Source organism: Ruditapes philippinarum, unplaced genomic scaffold, assembly GCF_026571515.1.
Source record: "Ruditapes philippinarum isolate M1 unplaced genomic scaffold, ASM2657151v2 ctg1127_1_1_1_1, whole genome shotgun sequence".
Lineage (NCBI taxonomy): Eukaryota > Metazoa > Mollusca > Bivalvia > Venerida > Veneridae > Ruditapes > Ruditapes philippinarum.
In genome coordinates this window covers 362,294-382,851 of record NW_026864590.1, presented here as the reverse complement: position 1 = coordinate 382,851, position 20,558 = coordinate 362,294, and the positions used below count along the sequence as shown (strand labels likewise).

At 31.9% G+C, this 20,558-nt stretch overlaps 1 protein-coding gene across 1 annotated transcript in view; it reads right to left on the bottom strand.

The window, feature by feature from the left end:
• Positions 1-20,558, bottom strand: part of LOC132726216 (dynein axonemal heavy chain 5-like) — a 127,640-nt gene that overhangs the window by 59,019 nt on the left and 48,063 nt on the right. Inside the window, exons 40-60 of the mRNA XM_060711495.1 lie at positions 20,086-20,115; positions 18,649-18,681; positions 17,869-17,940; positions 16,700-16,831; positions 16,347-16,481; positions 15,594-15,818; positions 15,000-15,108; positions 14,201-14,257; positions 11,749-11,948; positions 11,322-11,420; positions 10,843-10,980; positions 10,290-10,519; positions 9,561-9,754; positions 8,910-8,933; positions 6,320-6,462; positions 5,908-6,115; positions 5,186-5,448; positions 4,823-4,909; positions 4,528-4,635; positions 3,747-3,833; positions 2,504-2,521 (exon numbers count right to left, since the gene is read on the bottom strand). Of these exons, the coding sequence (XP_060567478.1) occupies positions 2,504-2,521; positions 3,747-3,833; positions 4,528-4,635; positions 4,823-4,909; positions 5,186-5,448; positions 5,908-6,115; positions 6,320-6,462; positions 8,910-8,933; positions 9,561-9,754; positions 10,290-10,519; positions 10,843-10,980; positions 11,322-11,420; positions 11,749-11,948; positions 14,201-14,257; positions 15,000-15,108; positions 15,594-15,818; positions 16,347-16,481; positions 16,700-16,831; positions 17,869-17,940; positions 18,649-18,681; positions 20,086-20,115 (2,592 nt within the window). The remainder of the gene's footprint in view (positions 1-2,503; positions 2,522-3,746; positions 3,834-4,527; positions 4,636-4,822; positions 4,910-5,185; positions 5,449-5,907; positions 6,116-6,319; positions 6,463-8,909; positions 8,934-9,560; positions 9,755-10,289; positions 10,520-10,842; positions 10,981-11,321; positions 11,421-11,748; positions 11,949-14,200; positions 14,258-14,999; positions 15,109-15,593; positions 15,819-16,346; positions 16,482-16,699; positions 16,832-17,868; positions 17,941-18,648; positions 18,682-20,085; positions 20,116-20,558) is intronic.

Sequence of the window (20,558 nt, the reverse complement as noted above, 5' to 3'; positions counted from 1 at the left end):
TTATATTCTAGCAGGTAAATGGTTATATTTTAAATTGAAAATTCTTAAGCTTTAAACTGTTTTGTCAGAACCACCTAAAAATATAGGACTATTCATATTTGTATTTCATTTGGTTAAGCATAATTACCAATCTAACAAGTACTTTAATAGTACATGTAAATGACATTATTTATTTTTATCATTATTTATAAAATTATTCAAAAAATTTATAAGTGAATCATTAGTCTAACTAATTTGATATAATTTATAAAAAACATCTTAAATTGCATAATCTAAGGTTGAACACATTTTTTTTTCATTTAATATTTTTGGCATGCTCTCACTACTGGTAATTTGGTTTGTGTTTTTCCCCCCACTATTTTAGAATGAGCATTTCACTATTTTAGTTGTGCTTTTTTCACACTATTTAAAATGAGTATTTCACCATTTTGGTATGCCTTCACTATTTCAGCATGTGGTTTTTTACACTATATTGGAATGAGCATTTCACTATTGTAAGCAAACATAACATGGGCTTTGATTTACAATTTAGTATTAAAATACAATGTAAATGCACTTTAAACTTCAGCATACAAACTCTGGACACAATCAAAATCACAGACCCTTCACCATACACTAATTTATCAATATCTTTACTCATCTCATGTAAAATTTTTCTTTTCAATTTAAAATAAGAAGAAAAGTCATACATTTATTGCAACATTAAGCACAGCAAAGTTATCAAATTTAAAATAACAACACCCAACATACATAACCAATCAACATCAAGTGTTACCTCCCGCTTCTTCAAAAACAACAACAAAAAGAAACCATAAATATCAGTCAATATAAGAATTCATTATGTAATGACTGCTCCCTTAAACAACACAAATTTAAACAATTAAATTTTGTTGCATGAATCTTTGCCATATATAAAACACTTTTTTTAATCATAGCACGTAAACAACAAACGGCTAAATCTGTGAGGAGTGTTACATTACTCTGATTTTGTTGTTCAATATGGACAACAGTATCAAGAACTGGCCATGTCATGAATTCTTTTTTGAAAACCAACAAGTTCTGACAGTGCATGTGACCTTCAGACACCCACAAATAGTTTCACCTCTATATTTCAATGGTCTTTTAAACAAAGATGATGTTAATTTATACAGAATTTATCTAAGTTTTATTGTGCTGGGAAGCTATAAGCTTTTAGGTGATGTTATCATTTGCATTCTTTAATATGTAAAATCAGATGATGATTTAATTGTAATCAAGTAATAAAAAGCAGTTGCACAAATATGCAAACAGAATAAAATGTTATCAAATTAATAACAGAATGGCAAATAGATTTCTATGATGTGCTTAAAATAGCACACTTGTGAATTTTCTATCATGTGCTCACATAAGCACACTTGTCAATTTTCTATCATGTGCTCACATAAGCACACTTGTGAATTTTCTATCATGTGCTCACATAAGCACACTTGTGAATTTTCTATCATGTGCTCACATAAGCACACTTGTGAATTTTCTATCATGTGCTCACATAAGCACACTTGTGAATTTTCTATCATGTGCCAAAACAAGCACACTTGAGAGAATTTTATACGTGTTCAACTATTTAAATTCAATAAACATTATAGATAAGGGCATGGTTTCTGGGCCACAATACAATCATATGTATGTACATAGTTGGGTGAACAGATTTATTATTTTATTAGTATAATTATTCTGTATAAATATATTTCAAAAGGTGTTCAAAGAGAAGGCATTTAAAAAGTGTGAGCGGTGCATCATTCTAAACTTTTGTTCTAAACTTTGTTGGCAGTTTATAAGGTCAGTCTGTTCTTTGATTTTCAGAAAAAAGTGTGACCTATGCATGGTTTGGGATAAGATACCTTTTAAATGTGTTATAACTTTTTGATAACAGTAATTTATTTTTAGTTTTCTATAAATCCTAGGTTTTTTCTCAAATTTTCCGTAAAATCTGGATTCTTTTGCAAGTTTTCTATAAAATCTGGCTAATACAAATATATAAAAAGTATTTCAGCAACAGTAAAATAAACACTGTTAAATGTAAAATGAAATTATAATAAACATTTCTTGGTTGTATATGATTCTAGCTAACATAATAATAAAAATAACAAAAATAACGAAAATCTTTTGAAACAGACAAAGGTGTAAATCTAAGAAAATATAAACTAATATGTAAACATGCATTTATATTGTAGTGACAAGGAAAATTCATTTGACTAAAAACAGAAACAAAATTGTGTGAGTACAATTTACATTCGTTACCAGGGAAACATAGTCATGAGGGAAATGGAGTGCACAATTTATTCACTGCAAATGGAAATGTGCACAACCATCACATGTTGTGTTTGATAATAAGTGCCATTTTGTTTTTCTTTAAAAAAAAAAATAGGTTCTATGTAAAATTAGAGATGCAAAAAAAGTGATCATACATACATAAAGGAGAACTTAAAAAATAAATGATAAAAAGGCAAAAGAAAAAAAGCACCTTGGCCTCATCCTTCTCCTGTACAAAAGATGATAAAAAAAATCATGTTCCTATATGTATTGCCATAAAAATTCATAACAAGAGCCACCATCAGGCGGGGACCACACTTAATTTTTTCTTACTCCTTAGTTCAAACACATTGAAGAGAGAATATAGCAATAAAGAATACTCCTAGAAAACAAAACTGTCTTCAACAAGTTATAATTCAAATTTCATATTTGACCTTGATGATCAAGGTCATTCAAAGGTCAAGATCACATTTAAATTAATGATCATTGTCAGTTTTGTTCAATATGTTTGAACTTAGAAGTAAAGGTCAATAAAATAGTCAAGGTCATATCAGAAGAATTCAACAGGTTGTTTTGTAGTCCAAATATAAATCAAATCCGTAAATAAATAAATAAGTTATGACAATTTTAGCAAATTTCAATAATTTGACCTTGACAGGTAAGGTCAATTTAAGGTCAAGGTGATATCAGAATCAACTTGCCAGTTTTATAAGGGTTCTATTTTTTAAGTATAAATCAAATTCGTGAATAAATAATAAAATTATGACAATCTAAATTCAATTCAATATTTGACCTTGACAGTCAAGGTCATAAAGGTCAAGGTCATATTTGAATTACTTTACATGTCAGCTTTGTTGTAAGTGTTCTTTTGCTCAAGTATACATCAAATCCATAAATGAATGACAAAGATATGGCAAATTGTTGCAAACTTCACTAATTTGACCTTAGGTCAAACTGACAGCTATGGGAGGTCAAAATAAGTCTCAATGTTCATTTTTTTATTCAAAATCAATACACTTATTGACCTAAACTCATAAAGCTGCCAATATAAAAGACAACTGCCCTTAAAAAATCACACTAAAAAATAAATTTATTGTTTGTTATTGTTTAACTCAAAATATATCAACACATGCCAAATGATTAATTTAGTTAATTTTCTACTTTCATTATAAAATTTTTTTTAAAGATATCAATAAGAATTCTTTAAAAAAATAACCGTTTTCCATGATAATTTTTTTTAAGAATTTTCTTTTAACTACACAAATAATTTCAAGCCATTTTCATATCTCAAAAGATTTCTATGAGTTCAAACAAAAAATGCAAGACTAAAATAAACAACAGTGAAAATTTAAACAAAGTGATATTAATAATTTTTTATATTCTAAAGAACAATCAATGTTAAATCTTGTGTCACTGGATCAATATAATAAAATATAGACTATATTAAAACTTACATGGATCTCTTGTGGTGTGCGGCTGTCCAGCCACGACTTAGCTATAGGCTTCCATCCTACCACATCTTTGTCAATGTACAATATACCCTATATAAATATACGAAATACAGATGAACCTTATACCCTATATAAATATACGAAATACTGATGAACCTAACTTCTGTAATAATTTAAATTATTGAAAAAATAAATAAGAACATGAATTGTAAATTTGAAATCTAATCTAGCTTAATGTACATCTATAATGACGAAAAACAAAAAAAAACAACAAAACAATATTCACTCACATAAAACTGACAAAAAAACAACAGAAATTCTCAATTTTATGTAACAAAACAAATATGAATATGAAATTAAGAGATATTTTAGTCTAATCAAGCAGAAACATGTATTATGGAAAATTATCCAAGAAAACCTGGACTATTGAACATTCCATTGTAATTTGAAAGCATATCTAAAAGGGCAGCCTACAGTATATGTATATACTTATAATCTGGTTGCATTTTACAAATATGCAGATTGCCAAGAACTGGAACTGGAACTGGAAGCAATAATCAAGCATAGGTCTGCATTATTGGCAAAATACTTTGAGAGGGAATACAGCTGTATGGAGCTGCCTGTAATCTGTAGAAAGTCTGATTATATCCTGATAACAGTTTTTAAAGTTGAGCTATCAACAGTATAGAGTCTGGTCAAACAGCACGGATATGCAGGCCGGCCTGGCTCTGATGGCAAAAGGCTATTTGTTTTTCAGTTCAAGCAAGTTAAGATGGTCACTTACACATCTGGCAACAGTTGCAGGAGAAGCCTCTGGAAGTCGGGCAGTCTCAAAGATAATGTTGATGTTATCTGACAGGAATAATTTGTCACCATTTCTCAAATGTAGCACCTGTAACAATATTATAGAATAATGTTTTGACAACATAAAAGCAATGAAGTAACAATAAGTTTATTGGTAAAAACCACTAACTTTAAAATATTGGCCAAAACTGAAAGACTGTAACTGTTATATCATTACTTATGTACACAATTATGACCCAATCAGTATATAATTTTAGGTTAATAAAAGTGCTTACCTTATCAGAGTTGAGGACACTGTTGAAATTATCTGCCCATCCTGTATTTAATGGACCATCCAGACATAACCAAGTTTTACTCAAATTCTAAAATAAAAACAACAAAAATAAATAAACCAAAAAATAAACATTAAAATCAGCAATCTTCTATTGTTATTACAAAAAAAACTTCAAAGAAACAGATAGAATATACTCAATTTGTAAAGATATATAAAGATTAATATATCATAAAAATAAAAATCATTTACAATTTTGTCCTCATCAAATTGGAAATTAAATCTCAAATCATTTCCAAACCATAAAAGATATATCTCATAAATGTAAGCAGATCAATATATTGAAATTTTAGCAGTAATATCTCACCCTGTTAGCTTTCTTGCATGCATTTGTGAAGATACCATCGACCCAGTCATTACTGGGGGTGAGGTAGCCAAACATGAGGTCAGACTCGTCCACCACGAGAGGGTTTATACGAATCAGTTTGTGCATCTTCTCTGACGATGATGATCCCTTGCTGCCCGACGAAACTCGGGACAAGTTGGCTTTAGGGGCCGAAGACAAAGCATCGATCAAGGTTTGAATACATGTACTTTTACCAGCACCTGGCGGACCCGCCACTATCAAGCCTGAAATATTTTTTTACAACAGTGATTAAAGCTATCCTAGAAATCCTATAGTCATAAATATCACACTCTTTTTTTTTATCTACCCTGTCCCTCAACCAAATAATTTACAATCAATAGCTTTCCTCAAGTGGGAAATCATTTGATTTACCAAAACGTGCTCAGAAGTAGAGAAGTAAAGACTGGCAAACACAGAGGAAATCACTGAAAGATTAAATGTATTTTTTCATATTTCTAGTGTCAGTAATGTAGTTAGTATAATGTATGGTTAGTTAATCATATCTATTTAATCTTGATTGGGCTACAAAGTTTGCAATTCTAAAACATGTGTATTCACTTTCAAGTAACCTTCCCCTTGGTGGGCCATATGAAGCTCAAACACAAGAATCCTACACAAGAAGCCAAACATTGCATCCACAAGGCGACTGCTCCCCTTATTGAAATATGCAGGAAATGTCTTACCATGATGTATACTAGAGAGGTTATATAGTTGATTGCACTTGGAGAGCCAGGGTTTATGTGGGATCAGACCACGCTCCTTGGCCTTATTTTCTAGAGCTTGATCTATGTCAAACCCTCGTGTACGAGCAGAAATTGTACCAATAACTGGAGGAGAATCTGGTAGTGCTGCAAAAGTATCCTTCACTATGTTCTTGAATATCTGCATCGTCTAAGAAAAACAACAATAAATTTTCAATAACCCAGAGCATGACAGTAAAATATTTCCAGATTTCTCTGTATTCTTAAAAGACTATTTCAAAGACTTAAATTAAATAGAAATTTATGATTATAATTAAATGAACCTTTTCTACAGTTGAAATACAAGCTTATAAACTAATAACTTTCAAAACATTAACTGTTATTATAAGATTACCTCCCCTGTGAGTCTTGGAGCCATGATTTCTTCAATGGTTTGGGCAACAAGGGCATGCTCAACTTTTCCTGCTGCTGTCATAGGATTTGGGGTACCAGTCTTTCTATGGGCACCAGCTGCCATCTTAACATTGCCCTGAGTAACTGTAACACAAAATGAATAACAATCAGCTGTAAAAATCAACTTGTGTATAACTATTTACCTGAATTTCTGACATGGAATTGCACTGCTTTTATTTATAGAACAGTTCATGATCAATTTTGGGGTTATCAAGATGAAAATTTAAATTTCAACAGCCAACAGTGTAAAGCTTGGTAAAGACTACACAGGTGTACAGACTAAGTAATAGCTGGTGGCAAAGGCTAATTACTTTCAGCATGGAAAGGGTGGAAATGTATAGACAAATCTATGTTATTTTCAAATGCATTCTGTACCTTATAATGTAATATAACTTGACAACAAGATTGGATAAAAATGTATTATTTGCCAATGCAAGGGGGAGTTTATCTCAGATTTTTATTTTTACCCAGACAGTCACCCTTACGACTGAGACGTTATGGCATGTATGAATACATGTATACTTTAAAAAAAAATAAGTTAAGCAATTGAAAGACACTGACCAATCTGTTTTGACAGTGCAATCAAACAAGTTTTTTTTAAAAAAAAGTTTATACGAAACAGCAAACCTATTTTTTCTCTCTATATTTCTTAAGATAAAAAATTTGGATGATTTGAAATTAGTTGTTGAAAACAAAAGTGGGCATAAATGTAAATGTATTCTAAAAAATATTTCATGAAATAAAACATTTCACTTTAAAACAAACTAGAACTATCACTAAATGTGATTAATACCCCCACAAGACTGCTTAGGAAATGAGGATGTTACTAGTAACAGAATACCTTGTAAAAGAATTGAAATATAGAGTTATGGTTGTGGGCAATTAAAGATAGTTGTGGTTCTTATATGTTGCATTTCCTTTCAATGTGGTTGGCCATTGATGAAGTTTAATTGAATTACTCTGTAATGAGTCCAGAAATACAAAGAAAAGGAACAAAGGGCAATAACTCTATAAATACTGAAGATAGAATTATCGTTCTTGTGCACTGCACTTCCTCTTATTGTGCGTTGCCATTGTATGAAGTTGTTTTGAATTCCAACCAGTACGTTTTAAGTTATGCTCCTGACAAGGAAAAGTATCAAAGGGCAGTAACTCTGTATTTTGTCAAAATGGAGTTATGGCTCTTGTGCACTGCGCTTCCTTTTAATGTCCTTGACAACTGTATGAAGTTGTATTGAATTCCAAACAGTAGTTTTCAAGTTATGCTCTGGACAAGGAAAAGTAACAAAGGGCAATAACTCTGTTATTAGTCAAGATGTAGTTATGGTTCTTGTGCACTGCACTTTCTCTCAATGTGCTTGACCATTGTATGAAGTTATATTGAATTCCAACCATTAGTCTTCAAGTTATGGTCCGGACAAAAAAGGCAATGGAAAAGTAACAAAGGGCAATAACTCTGTAATTACTTTAGATAGAGTTATGGTTCTTGTGCACTGCACTTCCCCTTATTGTGTTTGACAATTGTATGAAGTTGTTTTGAATTCCAACCAGTAGTTTTCAAGTTATGCCCCGGACAAGGAAAAGTAACAAAGGGCAATAACTCTGTAATTAGTCAAGATAGAGTTATGGTTCTTATGCACTGCACTTCCTCTCAATGTGCTTGACCATTGTATGTAGTTATATTGAATTCCAACCATTAGTCTTCAAGTTATGGTCCGGACAAAAAAATCAATGGAAAAGTAACAAAGGGCAATAACTCTGTAATTACTTTGGATAGAATTATGGTTTTTGTGCACTGCACTTCCCCTTATTGTGTTTGACAATTGTATGAAGTTGTTTTGAATTCCAAACAGTAGTTTTCAAGTTATGCCCTGGACAAGGAAAAGTAACAAAGGGCAATAACTCTGTAATTAGTCAAGATAGAGTTATGGTTCTTGTGCACTGCACTTCCTCTCAATGTGCTTGACCACTGTATGTAGTTATATTGAATTCAAACTATTAGTCTTCAAGTTATGGTCCGGACAAGAAAAAAAGCAATTGAAAAGTAACAAAGGGCAATAACTCTGTAATTACTTTAGATAGAGTTATGGTTCTTGTGCACTGCACTTCCCCTTAATGTGTTTGACAATTGTATGAAGTTGTTTTGAATTCCAACCAGTAGTTTTCAAGTTATGCCCCGGACAAGGAAAAGTAACAAAGGGCAATAACTCTGTAATTAGTCAAGATAGAGTTATGGTTCTTGTGCACTGCACTTCCTCTCAATGTGCTTGACCATTGTATGTAGTTATATTGAATTCCAACCATTAGTCTTCAAGTAATGCTCCGGACAAGGAAAATGCAACGGACGTCTGGACCGACCGACCGATCAACCACCGGGTGACTCCTATATACCCCCCCAAACTTCGTTTTTGGGGGTATAATAAAAAGGAACAAAAAACAACAATCAGAACAGCAATGTCAGGCAATGATAAAAACAATAAATAAGGATATAGAAAAGTGAACTTTCTTTAACTGAATAATCAACAACATACACAGTGAAACACGAGATCTGGGTTCTAGAAAAAAAATAAACATCTCTCATTACATTACAGTATCAAGTGAAATCCTGTGTATACATGTACTTTGATACTTTATTATATTTAGGTCTGAGTACAACTCTTTTATATCTTATCTTAATATCACTCTTAATGAATCAATATAAAATAACTCTTTGACTTTTGTATTAGCAGCATATACAGACAAGTATATCAAATTTAGCTCTGTTGTTTTAAGACCAATTCTGAACCTACCCTCAAATGCACACATACAAAAAGGTAAAATAATTGTTCCTATTGATTTTTGTTATGCAAAACATCTTGGCATATTCAATTCAGATTTTCAGACTAAGTTGATACAGAATTAATTTAGTTTGATTATGAAGTACCCTATAAGCTTATAAACACACTCTTGAATCTATTACTGTGCAATGAGTATGAAGCTTCTTGCTAAAGGACACAACAGCTTGCCCCTGACAGGTTTTGAATCCACAGGACCCGCAACCCTGAGTTTACTAGATCTGATGCATTATACATTTGGCCATCCCACTATCTATTCTTTGGAATTATTGGCCAGTTATTTGTGATAGCATAACAACTCAAGACTTCGCACATCATTTCAAAAAGAGATTTGTAAAATAACTGTACCAGTTGAGCTTTGTTGTGGTAAGACAGGTCTGCTATCTGAGGCCTGGCTATTTGATCTGGATGTTTCTTCTTTCCCTCTAAGATCCAACTTATCCTGAGTTTTCTCATCTCGTATGTATTTACGTTTTAACATTGCCTTTTTCAGAACCCCAACCAGGGCCTCCACACTGAAATGATGTTGTACCTCAGCGGGTCTGTAAAACATATAATATATAGAAATTAACCTGCTGAATTGGAATGAACTTGTCCGATTTCCATTTTTAGAACTGTCCATTATCAATATTGGGGATATCAAAATAAAAATTTGAAGTTGGTACAATCATGCTGATTTCAAAACAAAATGAAGACTTCTCAAGGCTGCTATTATCAGTAAGTCAAGTGATGATTTTGTGCATACACAACCTTCTTGCTTTAGATAAAATTCATCAACATCCTTCTTTTGACTAATGGGCTTTGATATGATTTTGGCAAGCTACAGACAAATATTCTACCAATTAAAAACAGCCCAATATGGCTTTAATATTATATAAAAAATTGCTTAATCTAACAAATACTATTAAAATTTTATTTGATTTATTCTACAACAGGCAGAAGTCATTTGAAAGCAAACTCTTCTGAAAATCGGGGTAGTTTTTTTTTAACATCTTAATGTAAGTATATCACTATTTTTTGGGGGGATAGAAATGACAGTTTTTGAGTATAAATCAATGTTGACATTTATTAACTTACAGTTGATCTTTGGCAAGTTCAGCTAAGACTTTGAGTCTTGAACCAAGGACTACCGGTGCCTTGAAGCCGAGTGCTGCAGACTTGGCTCGCATGATCATACCCATGTCTGGTTTGATGACTGATACAGGACGGAACAGGAGACGTATATCGTTGCCAAGTTTGGTGGAGATAGGTTGTGTATCTGACAAGTTAATAGTCATGTGTACTGAGGTAGTTCTCTTCACTGCAATCTGAAATAGAATAATATTACTCATAATAAACATTCTGTTATTGAGTATTAGAACAAGTGCAGCAGTCCACTGGTGACACTGACAACAAATCTAACATTCCCTAGTTAAACACATTGCTACTTCAAATTAAAATTAAGAACATGTCTTTCCAATAGGACTTGTAATTACTTGTATCTTTTTACTTTTCTGGAAATATTAGTACATTTTGCTCTAGTTTTATTTTCTTGAAATGTTTTGGCTCATCTGTAGGCATGCAGCTTTAATGCCAAAAAAATAAAGGTTCATCATTTCATTTTACTTATTTCAATCTAAAAGGTGCTTACCTCTTGACCATCAGTTAGTGTGGCGAAAGTATGTCTAGCCTTAAGTGCGAAGGTGACCGCCTCTAAATGTTCGAACATAACAGCCATAGCAATGTTGCCTAAAGCCTGAGCCTCATCAAAACAACACCAACAACCATCCTATAGTAACAAAAATAATCATATTTCACAACTTTCTTATAATTAAAAACGAAAACTTTTAGAACAATTAAACAGTCACTTTTGATTCTACAAAATAAGAGATCATATAAAATCTGAAATTATTATTCACAAACTACAAAATGTATTAACAATAGGACCATGTTTGCTCTGGATTGCTAAGCATAGCCTTACAGAGCAAAACCTGTATAAGGTTGACCTAGTTTTCATTATGAAAATCTTCATAACTAAGTTTCATAAAGATTGGTTAAAATTTTGTAACTATTTATTTGATATTTACAAATACTTGTCTACATCTTTTTGGTTGTTTATAAAATACACACCATAGCTGTGCCCTGGATGATCTTGGCCAGACTTGTAGGGTCAGTTTGTTCAGAACACTGGAACACTCCTAAAAACTGACCTAGAATGTTTGCCAATCCCTGAAATTGTTCAACATTACATTAAAATGACAATCAAGTGTACTCATCGTTAGTCATCTTGCAACGTGGTAGTAAAAAGTATGTTGATTTCAGTCTATAAAACAATTAGTAGACGCATACTTTATTTAGCTTGATTGCTGTGGCAGCTAGATTAATGCCACTATTGAACCGACTATCCTTTGTTTGAAAGGCAGACATTTTAACCACTGGGCCATCTTTCTGCAAGCACGTATTCTTTGCTATTTTTAGATCTTTTATTCTCTTACAGTTTATTATAATTAAGGAAATATGAATGTAATACAATGAAATATATAATTTGAACACATACCTTGACAGTTTCTGTTTTACCGGCACCAACAGGTCCTGTAACTGCACTACCCTGGTACCTCTGTAATGCCTGAGACATGGTCAAGAAACATCTCTCTGTCACTGGAGTCAGGGCTACTCCAGTGTTCATACCATAAAATTCATTACCATTCTGATAGGAGGTGTCCAATATCCAGATCAGAGGTTCATATCTCTCCTCACCTGTAAACATCATATGTCATGTCACATTTCTATAAACATTATGTTACATTTGATATATACAGATAAACCAGTGTTAAAGACTACCTCTGAATAAAGGTCACCCTGTTAATAAAGGCCATTCTTTAACAACCTCTCATTTATTAAAAAGAACATACAAACCTCCATTTGAAGACCACTTGTTTTAAAGGTCAATTATGAGCCGTGTCACGACAAAACCAACATAATGGGTTTGCGACTAGCATAGATCCAGACCAGCCTGCACATCCGCGCAGTCTGATCAGGATCCATGCTGTTGGCTTACCTATCTATCATAAGTAGAGAAACTGATAGCGAACAGCATCGATCCATGCTGGTCGCAAACGCACTATGTTGGTTTTGTCATGACACGGCTCATATTTGGTCTTTCCTTTTGGTGCTCTTTGTTCACAGATTGATGTATAATGTCACACCTATTTTACCAAATATATTATCATATTGTGTCACACTCCATTTATACATTATGTAATATCACTAGCCATATACCCATGTTTACACTAAGTCCAAACCAATTTTTTATCTTGCTATAACTAATAAACATTATGTCTAAGTAAATATACTGTACATGTACATTATGTCACAATAAAAATACATTAGGTCAAACTTACTATTATACATCATGGCACACTTAATAAATATCATGTCACATTCAAAACTCAGTAATACATCATGTCACACTCATATACATTTAAAGGTCTAGGTCTTTTCTCAAATTTCAGCATTAAAACACTTTTTACCCACATTTGTATAAAATATATATATAATTAATTATAATATATATATAATAAATTTCGAGCCACAATCTATTTTAAAAAAAAAAACTTTAAAGAAATACAAATTTGCCCCTCTCTTCCATACATCCATACATACAAGTATAAGAACCAAGCAATTCTAAGAAACTTTAGCCAGCCCGCATAGCTCAATCGGTTAGAGCGCGAGACTTGTAATCTCGACATTGTGGGTTCGATTCATGGGCTGGCCAACTAAAATTACTAAAATCAGTCTTTCGGATGAGACTTTAAATCGAGGTCCCGTGTATGGGTGCTTAAACACTTGGCATGCTAAAGAACCAGGAGAAACTTCTGGAATTGGGGCATCTTTCTGTATCTGTAATTGCACTGTCCTTAAAAATCTTAAATGACTAATACTCTTCTGGAGGACTCGCCCATATGGGCAACCGGTGGCGAGTATAAATAAACGCAAATACACACACACGAAACTTTATATACAAAGTGATACACAGAGAATACAAAGTGAAAATATTTAAAGCAGTCACAGACAGTTGAGTTTGAATATAAATACAAGTCATCCACATCTGTTTATAACCAACAGAAGAACATGTAAAATAACTAAATAAATAGTATACCTTTAAACACCACTGTTAGTAAAAAATGAAATATTAAAAATATCCCTGTGTATAACACTATACTAAAATACTACTCTTCTAATCTATACACTGTTACACCTTTATTCTCAGGAATGAAGACAAAAAAAATCAACAAGTATATACATAAAAACATAGGCTTTACTTCATGAACTAAACAGTTCAAGTTCTCTACAAACATATAATAACTAATGTCTCAGAATCTACCCAAGTAATAGTTTGTGTTTATTAAATTATAACAAATTAAGAAATTGAAAGGGAAGGAACAGAAGTGGTTTGTTGTCATATTTTCCTGGACAGGGCTGCTGATGATTTTTGTATGAACAGGTTAAAATCAAGGTTGCTTGTGACACTAATATGGTTTCTTTAGTAAAGGATTTAATAAACACAACTACATGTACATGTATTTAAGAAATAGAGCACAGCACTGAGGTCCTCCTAGCATTATAGTGACTCATCAGCCAGCTCACAAACCTTGAACGAAACCAAGGCTAACTGGAAGGTCATAGGTCATGCTATAGGGTCCAAAGCGCTTGAGCTACTTCTTATAAATCACTGAACCTAACAGAAAAAGAGTTCTAAAGGGGAAAGAAATATCTTTGTGGGAAAAATTCTGATATTTTAAATAAAATACTGTAAATTCTATAACTTAAGGCAAATTAGAACAAATAAAATAGGTACACATTTTAGTTATCCTACAATATTTCCCAAAGTTTATATTTAGTGAGGAACAAATAAATACACACACAACTAAAGCTAGAAATAAATGCTTTTTTCGTCAAGCTAAATATACATTTGTGGGAAGGTATATTTTTGTGCAAGAATTCCTTACTGATTTCTGGTGTGGCACTATTACTATTGTTACCAGACGTAGGTAACTTCTGCTCCACTGGGATTGCAAAAAAATCAAAAAGATCGTACAATAAGATGCAGTTTGATAATAAAGATATATGTCTAAAAAAAAATGTTAAACGACAAATTATCATTTGCCACTGTTGAAGGATACAGTAAACATCTTAACACTATAGTACATTTTTTGCACTGGTCAATCGTAACTAAAATGCCCCCACCTCTGGGGAAGTGAGAGGGATAGCTGTAGAAAAGAGCCAAGTTTTTAACTTCTGTCTCTCTCCAAACTGCTTTGTCAATACAGTTAGTATTGTTCGACACCAAAATAGAAGGAGTAATTTCAACTCATAGTAGGCATTAATAAGCAGACATTTCTCAGCTATTGTCCAGAGGTAGGAATACCAGGGTTACAATTGACCTGTGTGCTATAAATTCATAATTTCTGCTGAAAAATCAAAGATTTTACTATGATAAGACCTACAAATACAATATTTCAACACTTAACAAGATCAGTTTTCTTAATTTTAGCTTGAATGTTTCAGCATGTAGTTGGCTCTAAGATTTCAGCAAACAAAGACCAACCCTTCTGCCCCGTAAAACAGTAAAAAACTTCAAACTGTTAAACTATGGCCACCATTTACCAAAAGATTCAAGTAAACATCCAATCAGCTTAACTTATAAATAGATTGTGTCTTCCTGAAGACTCAGTCATCTAATTATCAAAGAGAAATATGCTTTTTATACTGGAAGTAACGGCATACATTATATAAAATAGGACGTACCGATTGGCTGATAATAACATCTGAGACTTCTACGCCACTCAAAGTCGGACACCTCTCTCAGTTTCCTCTGACATAGCTGATCTAGGGCGTCTCGTAAAAACTGTGATGACTATAAATAGAAACAAAAAACACGAGTTGTTAGGTCTCTAGTAAAGCCTAACAGCTGTTAGGTTACAATGATCTCAAGGAAAAAGCATTAAAGATATTAAAGTCACTCACTCACTCACTTGATCACTCACTCACTCACTCACTCACTCACTCAGTGTAACCTCTGCAAAGTGCCTGAAATAATGCATGGAAGGGCACCTGAGGTCTTCCTCCACCAGTAAAGCTGGAACGTCGTAATATGACCTATACGCTGTGTCGATGTGAAGCTAAACCCAAAACAAACAAACAAACAAAACCTCTGCAAAGCTGCCCTCCTGTTATTTGATATATAGCATATTATATTTGTGTAGAGGCTTGCATAATATGATTTTATTCAACTAGTTCAATAAATTACACTCATTCAATGCCATATATATATTTAAGGTATGTCCTGTAACATGTAAATCAAAATAAAAATAGACTGTAAGGGTAGTTAATACTACTTACGGTGATCATACATTCCAGCCTGTTTTTATGTAGAGGTAACATTGGGTCCTCCAGATTCCTCCATTGACCTCTAGATAGCACAGTGGGCAGCTTTGATACAGTACCGATATATTTCTTTAACGTTCCTTGCAGAGCTTTTCTGTCAAATTTAATCTCAGTAATGCCCATGTCACATTCCTTTGTCCAGTGGTACAGCAAACCCAATCTGCATACCTGAGCTGGATACTGTAAAAATAGACAAAACATAGCAACATATTAACTCTAACCATCATAAAGTTATATGATAAACTTGTCAACCCTTACATTTGGAACTGCAGATTACTACAAATAGTTATGCCATAAAATAAAGCAGTAACAAGTCAATGACCTTGTTTGACAGCATGGCTGCACAGGATGCCTTAGCTCTATACTAGTTGCAAAGATGATTTATTATTGATAAATTAACAATTAAATTCACAATATAGGATTTACATTTCTGCTCTGTCTGTAACAGAAATTTACAGTCAACATATTCAATGACACTCTAGCTTATACCTGATGGTTGGAGACCTCACGCATATATTAACGGCCATGGACAAATAACTGAAAGCCAATATAAAATCAGCTGAATGGAACCAATCTATACTGTAGGGACATGCAGTCTGGCCTGAATCTATACTGCTGGCATAGGTAAGGCATTACTTCTAGAGTTTGGACATTTGACTTTGTAATGCAGTGTTTTTAAAAAAAAACAAAAAAAACTATCGAAGTTACCTTTGCCGCCCACTCATCTATGGGAACACCGTTGTTACAATCTTGTATGATTGCAATGTTCATCTCTCGTATAGTCTTACATACGGAGTCACGTAGTTTTGACAACCAGATTTCCACCTCGTCTGTTAACGTCACCTGATATATACAAAAACTGTCTAAAGTCAAACAGTCATTTTTATGAATTTACGTTATGCAACAATTTCTAAATTATTTGACTTAAATTGAATTTAGGTCATAAATTTTATACAGCCATATAAATATTAACACCACAACTTGAATGGTGAGAATAAATGGTAAAAACAAACTACATTTTAGAAGGAAATAAAATATTATACATGTCAAGTACAGTTTACCTTTTCACTGAGAAGGAATGATTCTCCGTCAGCACTGGATACAGAAACAGCGTCTTTTATAACAATCTCCTCCATTATACCCTCCGAGGGCAGGTACGTCGGACCTTGCTGGAGGGCACTAGGGTTCATATTCTGATATGTAGAAATAAAATACGAATTAAAAACCCTGAATATAACTGAATTGTGTTCCAAATATCCTGTCAAAAACCCTCAGTTACAAGAATATAATGTCATGTTGTTTTCTTACATATTTATCTTATGATTATTGTATATTGTATAAAACACAACATAACCAATGATTATTCTATGTTTAAGTACTTTTTTTTTCTTTATATCTTTTTAATAGCAAATTACAAAGTACTTGTAAATCATAATACATATGCAAATAAAATGAAACTACATAATGATGTCATCTAAAAGTTTGAAAAAGTAAATCTAGATGAATACAATTAACAGGAAAGTAACATAATATTATTGTTCTTCTACATCTCTAAAAGTCATTATGCTGGAAAAAAATATATGACAAAACAAAATAACTAAAACATGGGATAATTTTAAACATTCTAAATAAGTCATAAACTGACAAGAAATCATTGTTAATATGTAAGGAAATGCAAAGACTTGGTCCATCTAAAATAAAGATAAACTTCTCAATAATTCCTTGTCATGTTTGTAAAACATTTTTCTAAATAACCAACATTTAACGTAATTTGTTTCAACATCTTTCTGGGTAAATATTTCTCAACATTTTATGTCTGAATTTTTTTTATTTTTTCTACTATGTGTCGGAATCTTTTATCATGTAATGTACATGTATATCACATCATCTCATTCAATATCTATTTAACCAATCAAAATGCTTCTTTACATCATGTGACCACATAAATGTATTTGGGTATTTGTATGCATGTGCTTACTAATAATGTTTTGTTTCTGTTCATATATCATTCACATGTTACCAGACACATTGCCGTACCTACGTAAGTGGATCAAAGTACTTAAGGTACCAGTGGAAGGCCATTTTTGAACTTTGACAGATTATTTATTAATACGTTTTAGTAATCATGTAAATGGTATTGAACAATAATTTAACAGTTTTTATAAAATGTTGTTTAATAGACACCCAGAACATTTTGTATAACTGTAATAATTATAAAATTATGTCTTACAATACGAGAATCTTCTACTATTGCGTTTTTTTTCGCATATTCAATTATTATACCTGACCACGGATTCATTTGCTATGGAAACAATAAATTGGCTTAATTATGAAACAGTACTGTATAGTCAAATATATAAAATATATCACTAAACAATAAAAATAAAATATTTAAAATTAACTTGACAAAATAATTTACAAATTTTTGTGCACAAGAAATAAAAAAAATTGTTCAGTATCGTTCAGTTTACATGGAATCGTTACAGCTTAAATTTTTTAAATCGTCATAATATCAATACAATGTATTCATTTTTAGTTCTGTGGTAGAATTATTTAACAAATTCCAGTGAATGATAACAAATTTACATGAATAAAGATTAAAAAAAACAACAACAGAAACAATTGAATATTTAAATTCATTCTGTTTAAAAATGATTAATAATAAATGCATTGTAATTATAATGTACTAGTACTATGTAAAATTAAAATATTTTATATCGATCACTATTGGATCCATTTCCTGGAACAACATGTCCCAGTACTGATATGTCAATTGATGGAACTTTAATCATGACCCAAGTAGGAATTGAACCTATGACCACTAGGTTGAATGGTAGATGCCACTGTTTTTCTCATACATATTGTGTTGATAATGATTTTGTAAAATACTAAAATATACACCATAATAAATATGAAATGAATTTAAAAGGAAAGTTCAGAAAAAAATGTGTAAAACTTTGTTCAAATGAATGACTTAAACAAACATAACAATTGGTGTAACAGTATGTACCACAGAATCTGCAGCTGTTGGTTTCTTCATTTTCTGGTAACATTGAATAAAACAAATCTGTCAGCAGTTCATATAATTATTTCATACTATTTAAGAAATCAAAATAAGAATGCTTCATAGGCAATACTTAGTAAAAGTTTGATCAAAATTGCGAATCATTTCACCTGGAAAAGTTTATTACATGCAATAAAATGTTGGATGGATGACACTATATTTTTGCTGAAATTAGGTATATAAAAATCAAAACACAAAAATGCAGAATAATCTGAGCTAATCAAGGGGAATAACTCAGTAAATATCCATGTGCAAGAGTTACAGGTCTTGATCAGTGACCTACAATTATGTTTTTGAAGACAGTCATGTGTAAAGTTGAAATGAATACCTTTTAGGTTTAGAAAAGTTGCACACAAAAAAACAATCAAGTGGTATGCCATCACATTGCCCACAGTGTGCTAAAACAGTAGTACATCACCCTTTTAAAATGATAGTTGTAATGTGTGCTGTGTTGGCTGTGCTAATACACAGAAGATGAGTTTTAATTGTTATGTGCATTTCTTTTATATCATTTGTGGACACATCATGCTTGGGTGTGGATTAAACTTCTGACCATCTCTCCAACAGACTGAAAGCCTTTAAATCCACATAAATTCCATTTTCATAAATCCCAACACTAGTAATCAAACTATTAAAATTTCTTTTGATATAGATTGTAAAAATAAAATTATACTATAACCTATAAAATATGTAATGGTACTAATAATCTATAGTGTTTGGGTGGGATCTTTCAAAACTGGAATATATTTGGTTCTAAATGGTTTAGGGCGTGGGACAGAAGTTTGATCCACACCTAAAGTGTGTCTGCACTTATCTGCCATTTTTTAAATCATGTCACATGATTCCCAGTCACATTATTAAATAATTGCAAGTTACATGAAACTGAGTCTTCTTATTGCATTCTTAATAATCATGTCACATGGAGGATCCCAGTCCGGTAATAACATGTACACTTTTTATGGATCTTAATCAAACCTTCTCACATCACATGACTCCTATTCTAGTAATTACATTTTAAATAAAATCATGTTACATACGCATTGTTTTTCTGATTAACAAATAAATGGCCCATGCTAGGATAACATTCTTACTCTAAAAACATGCTGTGTACGAATGCAAAAATATCATGCAACAATCTTGCTACGTTTTTGAGACCTTTCAACTTTTAATCATCACAAAATCAAACTAGTGCAAAAGACCATATCCTTTTTTGTAAAACACTAAAAAAAACAATAAATAAAAAAAAAACCAACAATAAATATAAACAAAATATTGCATTAAAAAATTGTCAAACAATTGAAAATATTTTCAAAAACTATTCAATGCACTCATTGACTTCTGTCTAAAAATATAAATGTGAACACAAATTTTGAAATGCTATACCTCAGGCTCAGATGTTGATCCTTTCCTTTTCTAATTAAAAAGTAAATATTCATAGTTCATGATTACAACAATAATTTCAATGAAAATGACTTATCATGAACTTATTGCTTATCTTGAACTTCTGTCTTTCATGATTTTATTGCTCTTTATAAACTAGCTGTTGACCTTATTTATCATGAATTTATGAATCATGATGAAATTGTGCCTTGTTAAGAACTAGTTTAACTTATGACTTGTAATGAACTTATGGCTCATCATGAAGTTAGGGTGTATCATAAACTTATTACCTAATACTTGAACTTGTAATTCACCAAAACTGACTGTTTATTTTGGTTTAATTGCATATCATTATAATTTTATTTCTTATCATGATCTTATTGCGTATTATTAACTATAATACTATAGAAAGTCTATTTGAAACATAATAACAGTCAGTCAATCAATCCAGTTTTGCAAACAACACAAATTTACAA